Source organism: Etheostoma cragini, chromosome 11, assembly GCF_013103735.1.
Source record: "Etheostoma cragini isolate CJK2018 chromosome 11, CSU_Ecrag_1.0, whole genome shotgun sequence".
Taxonomy (NCBI): Eukaryota; Metazoa; Chordata; class Actinopteri; order Perciformes; family Percidae; genus Etheostoma; species Etheostoma cragini.
Genome location: NC_048417.1, coordinates 9,851,663 through 9,860,391, shown reverse-complemented (window position 1 = coordinate 9,860,391; position 8,729 = coordinate 9,851,663). Strand labels below are relative to the sequence as shown.

At 40.6% G+C, this 8,729-nt stretch overlaps 1 protein-coding gene across 10 annotated transcripts in view; it reads left to right on the top strand.

Moving 5' to 3' along the window:
• dachd (dachshund d) overlaps positions 1-8,729 on the top strand; it is a 118,379-nt gene that overhangs the window by 76,083 nt on the left and 33,567 nt on the right. For all 10 annotated transcript variants that reach the window (XM_034885137.1, XM_034885133.1, XM_034885135.1 and 7 more), the window contains exon 5: positions 4,510-4,662. In XM_034885137.1, coding sequence (XP_034741028.1) covers positions 4,510-4,662 — 153 coding nt within the window. The remainder of the gene's footprint in view (positions 1-4,509; positions 4,663-8,729) is intronic.

The following is an 8,729-nucleotide window of genomic DNA, read 5'->3' as shown; positions in this document are numbered from 1 at the left end:
GGGGGGGGAGCTGGAGCCTTTCCAGTTGCTGATGCATTACAGGCAGATTGGCCCTCAAATCGGATTATTTGCTGTGGACCGACACCACACTGAGATGACATCTCCTTTAAAGTGGAGAAGGCCCCCACTCACACTCTGGCCACTACTTAAGCAGCAGCTTCAATATAATTCATTTATGTCCTGGATATGGCTTCAACCTTTTGAATAACGCAAGAGTACTGCATTTACCATTAGAGAAATGAATGTCACCTATGTCTAACCAGGTTGCATCCTGTACTTTACTGATAAAAAGAATATCTTCTAAAGCTGCCTGTCTCTGGCTTACTGTACACGAATGCATGTGCATTCCAGTGCCTCAGAGAGCGGGTTCTTCTTACAAGTGCTGTAGGTGGAGACATATTGTAATATTTATGTTCTTTTGATGTACAATTAGCACGTCAGCTTCTAGAGTGGATCATCTAATCCAGTGCCACTTCAAGCTGCTTTAAAATAGATCCAGTATGCACCAGGTAATTTAGTGTCAGTTCTTTGTGTCTCTACCCCTCCTCTTCCAGTCCGCTGCTTGTCATAAGGTTAGCACGCTGTGTAATTGATACTAAATTTGTCATGATGTGGATAGCACAGTTCAAGTGGTGCAGTGTACCTAAGAGTCGCGTAGAGCCCAACCCCAGTTTGTCATTGCTGTTCTGCCACCAGTCCATGCATAAAATTAGGCGCCCATGCTCATTGACATGGAGTGTCTCTTCCCTACTTATCCTGCTTGCCTGATAAATAAAGTGTGTTTTCATTGTTGCCTGTGGTGCAGTACCTAACAGAGACAGAACAAAAACACAACAGATAAGCTCTGGTTATTTTCCTTTTCTTAATCACCGCTAGAGAAAGTCATAAAAGTCTGCCTTTTGTGTACTGATGTGAAGTTAATCTGATTTTAATTTAATTATATGAGTTAGTTGCGGAGGGCACAGGCATTGGGGTGTTTGTTGTAAGAATGTTCTGACATTGGCGCAGGTATGGGGCAGCTAGCATGTTAATTAATGATGAAGATCCTGACAATATGCAGAGGCATGACAGCGTTAAGCCAGTCGGCTGCTGCTTCCTTTGCATATTAATAGATCCTTCATTATTATTTAATATGACAGCTGCTCCAAGGGCTACCATCAGACCTTGTCTGTTATTTGCTGTTTTGTGCTCCCTGTGTGACAGTGCCATGCTATTCTCTATTTGTCGAAATGTTCCCTTTTCTTTTCTCTGACTGGTGTGGCTCTCTACATGCCGCCGTGATGCGCTGTTTGTTTTGTGCTCAGGAGGATTCTGACTTGCCCGTGCGCCTATATAAGAAAAGTGTCTGAATCTAAAGGTGACTTTGAAAGAATATATGAGGCAGGATTGTTTTGTTTGCATAGTAATGAATGCAGATTAGCACTGAGTGGGATTGGTCTTGTTGACGTTTAGACTTCTAGTGGCTTAATATACTTGTTGCTGGGCGCCAACGTCTCCCTGGCTTCCTTATTACATACCACGGTATTGAGGTTTTTCTTATCTGGATATGACAATTGATGGAAGAATTATCTGAACAAAGATTAAAATGTATGTAGTGTGTCAAGATGGGGGGGGTGTTGAAGGGGAATGATACATGCAAACATACGAAAAGTGATCATTCAATCTTTTTCACTATAGTACAAATCAATTTCTTAATATTTATTTACTCAACAACACTCATTTGACCAAAAATCGCCTTCTTCTTCATGGATTCATTTCCATGTTTTTTGTTGTTACAATTAGTTTGTTACATTATAGTTTAATAATGAAAAAAAAAGAATAGGTGAGGAAACACAGGCTGCAGTGCAATAAACCACTGTGTTCTCACAGCCAAAGTTAGAGAGCATCAGAAAGCACCACTGCGGCACTCCTTTGAGCAGCATCTGATTTGTGGGGGGAATTTATCACACAAACAGCTCAGAGGTGATTTCAATATTTACTCGGCAGTCTGTTCTGCATACGTCTCATTTGGAAAACAGTTGACTCTTGCCTATTATACACAAATGAAGGCTGACCTTCAGACTGGGCAGAGGCTACATTCATTATGTGGAAAAGTATCACCTTCTTATAAAGCAATGGCTTTTTTTTCCCCCCTGCTCTGCCCATGCATATTGAACAGCAGCCAGGGCTCATTGCAAACGAGAGGGCCCTCGCTGACATGATGTATACTGTACGTCAATATGGTACTGATGTATTTTAAGATGCAAACAAGGCTTTAAATTATATGCACCTCCATGTCAGTGGCTCAGAGTGACTCTCGCCATCTGCCTATCAGCTAGGGATGAGAGGAGAGGGTGCCTGGGCCGGTATGTTATTGTGTGCTTGTTTGTCAGTGTGTGTTTGTGTCTGTGTGTGTGCATGCTCTCATGTATCTATTAGAGCCACATGTTCGATTTCTAGCTCTCCTTGTACTTGCGTCCCTCCCCACCTCCCCCTCTCCCCCCCTCAGATGCATGGCTAATAGCTGCTCTTGAGTCCCATCACGGAGACGTGACAGCTTAGTGGTGATAAACGCAGACGGTGCCTTGTTCTGCGTCAAACACAAGAAAAACCTGCATATCCAGTTTAAGCAGCCCCTGTAAAAGGGCAGGTGATCTACTGTATTGTGGATGTGAGTGAATCCACTAATAGCTACATATCTTTTTCTCGCCATGCATCTTTGATTTTGTTGCTGGGGTTGGCAAGAGGAGTCGCGGGACTCTCGTGAGACACACCAAGCCTAGAGGAGCTTTAGCACTATCTGTCCCTGCTGTTTGAGACCAGCCTCATAAATAAAGATTTCAGTCACGTCCAATACACCAGAACCCTGGAAATACCACAATGACAAACCAATGTTTTATGATCTCTGCAGTGTGCTCAGCATATGTATGTCTATAATCTTAGATTTACTATATCAATCACATCAAGTCTATTTTGAACGAGGTGGACGACCATGTCAAATATTGCTATTCCAGTGTATATTTAGAGATTGCAGTGGAAATGTGAATGGTAATTTAAAACATGATGTCAGAAGTCATTTAATCTGCTCATGAAAACAGCAACCTCAGGTCTCATGAGAATCCATGTAGGGTTCTCAAAGATATTTGGCATGTTGTCAGAATCTTTCAAGTCATATGCATACTGAAGAATGTATTATAATTGCTGTATTGTAAGATTGAAGCAACCATAAAATCATTTCTGCAGCCTATATAAAAGAGTGCGGTGACTATAAAAAATATATAAAAAAATACTTTTTATATTTCTATAGCTGTATACCTGTATTAAGAACAAAACAAAACACCACATTATGTTCTGTACAATTATAACTTTTTTTGTTGTTTTTTTGGTGCCCATATGCCCAATATGGGTCTTTTTGTCTATTGATTCATCCATTTCTATGTTTTTGAGATTGTAATAGAGATTAATTGCTACATTTCTCTGCTTTTTTATGGAACATTTTCTTTAGTTAATTCCCACACATGTCACTCCAAGTATTACGTGTACAAGTATTAAAATATAAAAATACTTAAATCCTTGGCACATTGTTAATAGTTTTCTATTCTGCTTGATGGTTGGCTTTGGACTCTCAGAAGAGATATATTATTATCAATATAATATAGTCAATACAGTATGTAAGAGTGAAGTATTTAAATACCAATGTTAGGCATTATTCAGAGCAATTAGATCTCGTCAAGGACCCCTACATTGACACAAATTAGTCCACAGACCCCCATCTGATGGACTTTTTGCTTTCAGATGTTTTATTACAGACCCACGACCAAAATACAGTAGATACATACATTCTGTTATTGTGTTACTTATGGGACGCTCTGGAACCCCATCAAGGACCCTTCGGGTCCCCGGACCCCACTTTGGGTACCACTGCATTAGAAGGCATCATTAAATACTCTTTAAGACACAGTTTTCCCTCTGTATTTGTTTACAAATTGAACCCATCTCACTTTATGTCTCACTTTTTGTCTCCCTGGACCCCCCCGTGTCACACTGTATCACTGTTCCTCTGTTATACTGTATATATACCTACATACATTTTGTATGCTTAGTTGTAAATACAAAATGCTTGCATCATGCATTATTATCTTGACTGCATCTGTCCCCATCAAGGTACAAATACATATATATAGTGGCGAGGAATACCGGAGTCTGTGAAACATTCATAAAAATCATATGCTGCCCCACACACACACACACACACACACACACACGTACACATCCATTCCGTCAGCATGATAACCTGCTGTGAAGATGTCCTCTCTCAGAGGATGAAAAACCAAGTTGTGTTCACAAACGCGCTTTTTCTCCATAGTGCATCAAATTATTCATTGTTTTATTATTTCAGAAGTCCTTTTTCTTAGTTTTTTTTGGTTCGCTAGGGCAGGTTTCTGAAAGGTTTTGCAGGTGCAGTGGCTCATCCCCAGAAGAGATGTAGCGGTCTGTAAGCGCTCTGTCTCTTCTGCCTCCCCTCTCCAGGCCTGACAGCAGCGGCGGCAGCTGCTGCCAACGCAGCCATCGCAGAGGCCATGAAGGTCAAGAAGATCAAGCTGGAGGCGATGAGCGGCTACCACGGCAACGCCAACCACCATGGGGCTGACGGGGAGAATGGAGACCTCAGCTCTAGCGTCGGTAGGGATGCCCTTCACCTACGCTGTCACAAACACATTCGAACCCATATGAACAGAAGACAGATGCTTGTTGCAGACTATCTTATGTGACACAAACACACACAATAAGACTTATATACTTCTCACCCTTTTCACATACACTCAGAGAATACAATATGCTATTTCAATAATAGATTGAAACATGTTTAGATGTTAAACATCTGCATCAAAATCCAGTATGTATATTTGATTTAAAGAAATGCAGAGTGAATGTTGGGCAGCAATGGTTTTTGAAGAAATCGTAAGTCCTCTCTGGAAATTAGAGGTTTGGAAAAGACTTCTGAGTTATGAATAGGCCTAGGCGTTGTTTAAAATATTATTATACCAGTACCAATACCAGTACCCTTAAAGGGATACCAATATTAGTACTTCATTTATTACTTTTTTTTCTACTTCATTCGTTACCCATCAAGAGAATGGAAGCATCTTGGCATGCTGAACTCCCAACTCTGTCAAACACACAGCGCTTGACTTCACAACACCAAAGACTGAATGAGTTGTTGCTGCTGCTATAGTTGGCCTTTCACACGTCAGATTAAATCAATCAATTGCTAGCTGTGATTGGCTTTTTCTAGATCTGAGTACAAAAGGAATGGACTGCAAGTTATCGTTTGGCTGGAGAGGTTTCAATACTACTTGGTACTGGTAACTTGGTTGGAGTTATTTTGGTTGATACCTTCAAGGTATTAAGTGTTGATACCCAGCCCTAGTTATCACCGTTTAAATGAGTCAAGTTTATCACCTCTAATGGGAAGAATACCATAACATTTTGCAGGATCGCTAGGGTGAAATGAGTGTGCCTGTCAACTACATGTGGTGTCAGTCCATGTGTTAAAGGGTTAAGGCAGTTTTTATTTACTAAGCCACTTGAGAGAAATTGTCAACCAGCTACTGGAAAATGGCAGGGCGTTTCATCAAACTAAAAAAAGGTTTTTTTTCAAGGCTCATGCAACTTTGGGGAGGGGTGGTGAAACATCTTCTTGGAGTATGGGGAAAGCTGCTTAATGAAATGGGGACACTATGTTTAGGCTGAATAAAGTGCAGCCTGTACTATTACATTTTTCTCAAGGGTTCCTGTAAAAGAAATACAATTTGTTAATGTGTGCCATGGTTCTAAAGTTATGTGTTCTAATGGTTCTAAACTGTCGCAATAGTTATAAAGCAAAAATGTTAAATCTTTTATAAATTGGAACATGGTCACGCTATTTTTATCAGTTGATCCTTGACTTTCCACCAAATTATATTGAAATCTGTTAAGTAGCTTTTGATATTCTGCTAACTAACAACCAAATGCTATACAGGACCAAGAACAAAAACCTCATTGCCAGAGGTTATGAATAATCCCATGCAAACAAAAGACTATACAGCTGTTAATAAAATGGATGAATGTTGTTTTCGTTCAGTTTGTATGAACTGTAAATATCCACGCTGGTGAGTTAAATCATGTTTTCACTTTTGTGTCGAAATATAAAAAGTAAACATTGTTAATAAGTAAAAGTGAAACTGTGAACACAGTTTCCCAAAGCGATCAGCTTTTAACAAGGTCTAATTGAATTGCTGTGAGAACATTGTTTTTTTCACCATGAGCCATTTCAATTAATTATTAGCTGGAAAATGCATAAGGATTTTTCTAATATCTCACAGAACCACTTAGTGTATTAAACGGAATGATAATGTATGTTAGTGTGGATTCACGAGCCCATTCCAAATTATAAACCAAATGTAATCCCTGTAGCTTTGGTTGCTAAATGAAGGTTGTGATTCACTTACTGTAATAAATTGCTCGACTCCTGAATACATTTCATCAGTAATTCTTGACACCATGAATCCTATGGTATGCGAGATGGAAACAGGATGTGTTTCTAAGCAGATTTAACAATGCAAAATGCATAAAGTGTGAGGTCATCACTCCAAGAGAATGGAGTATGTAAAAAAAAAAAAAAAAAAAGAATACGAGCCTACGAGGTCACGGAAATAAAGATAAATGTGAGTACCAACAGCAAGGCTACGGCAATGGAGCTAATAAGAAACTGTTTTATCTTTTTACAATTTAAATTGTAACCTTGAGCCCACAGCCAGCCACACAGGCTCCCGGTAGAATCATAATTCTGGCAAGGGGGAGCAGCCCTAGGTGTGGGTGCATGGGCCACAGCATTAGCTCTTTGAGTGAAATATATGGCAGTGACGCCTCTCGGCCCCATCCACAATCAATTGGATTCTTTTCCTTTAATATTTACTCGCAGCGATGAGATGCTCGTCTGCATGGTGATGAACAGTCTGCCACTGGCGTTTGAAGGTGACCTGTCAGTGAGTATGGACAAATCTCTCGCTCGCAGAAATGTAGAAAATAAATCATTAGGGGCAGGCAGTCAGACAGGGGCCTCTCTCTCTCCCTCACTCTCCTCGGATTTAAATCAGCTCAGATTTATGATTTGAATTAATGCTTCGTTTGGTCAAAGGAATGGTCACAGAGACAAATGATGTTTGGTACTGAAACCATCCTAATATTGATTACTGGGTGTCGCAGCAATCTCTTGTTTATATCAAGCACTCTCCTGTGACAGGGTGGCCAGCAGGAGTCATCCTGATAATACGCCTGAGAAATATGGCCTGCTCGGCACTGCAGGGCCATGAAACACAGCCAGCAGCATGCTGTCTTCTTCATCCAGCCCCAGGCCTCCACTCACATGTTTATTATGGATTAAAGCATTTTTTAATTTCACAAGTAAGATCTAATTTACAAGAAAGCATAATTACAGAATTATTCCCAAAGTGTCTCACACTTGCTTGCTTTCACAAACTTTTCTTGAGTATGAATGCCTAATATGTCCAGCTATCAAGCATTATATATCCACATGAAATCCAAACAAATAAATCACTTGACTGATATAGCATGGAGTGGGCAGAAAATGAACTGTATTTGGCTGTAGCTTTGTTGGTACTGGACAGACTGTTGGTCACAGTGCTGACTAGGGTATAACTTCATGCTGTTTTTTTCAGACCACAACTGCTTTGAGGAAATGGACTAGACTTTTATAATCATGCCGCTTTAACTAAGACTCACACAAACAGATGTGTTTGCTTAGATCCAACATAGATCCAATTAATCAGAAAGAGCTTCTGCATAAACCCATTGGGGGAACAAATCCTCCTCTGGCTAAAATACAGGTGCCTCATCTCTATATTTGTCTGAAGCAGATCTTTGTGAAGAGCTTAAAGCAAAGCACAACACAGCCAGTGAAGGACACTCTGTTCTGTTTGTAGAGTTGGATTGCCCGTCGTTGTCTTTGTGTTGATGTAAATTGAACAGGCTAATGTTTCTCCCTCGCATTAAATATTCATCACAATTAGGCCTTCCTGTTTGCATCAATGTTATTAATTATGAGGAAAAAACAGCCAGTTCAACTCTCCGACAAAATAACCAAACATCCAGAGTGAGAGAAGGGATGAAAGAAATTGAAACGTTTGTAGGAGTAAATGAGGAAGAGACAGTTATAAAGATAATGAGTGAGAGATGGAGATAAACATGTAAAGAGAGATATAATTTGAGGTGTGTGTGTGTGTGTGGGGGGGGGGGTCTTTCTTTGATTTCTACCCTCACACTTTTTAGTTGGCAGAGGGAGCCCTCTCAAAGCACAATGTGGATTGTTCCTGCGCCTCTCAGGAAATGCCACAATTACAGATCACAGACCAAGCAAAACACGTGTGGCGCTGGGCCTTCAGGGGGATAAACAGCCCGCCCTTCCCTCCCAGTGCATTGACCCCAGCCACAACCTTCATTACTGGGAGAGAAAATATTGTCAGCTGCCCACTAACAAACACCTGCCAATTTCAAGAGAAGGAATTGCTTTTGTAAGCCGCGGAAGGAAAACAAAGTGTTTCTCTGACCTGCAAAAAAAGAAGTGGGAAGAAAAGATAAGGCAACGTTCAGCCTTGTCTTTTTCTCTTTTTTTACTCTGTCTCACCCACTTCTCCGTCTTTGGCCCTCTTTGGCCACTGGGTGCTGCCCTGCCACTCATCTGACTCCTC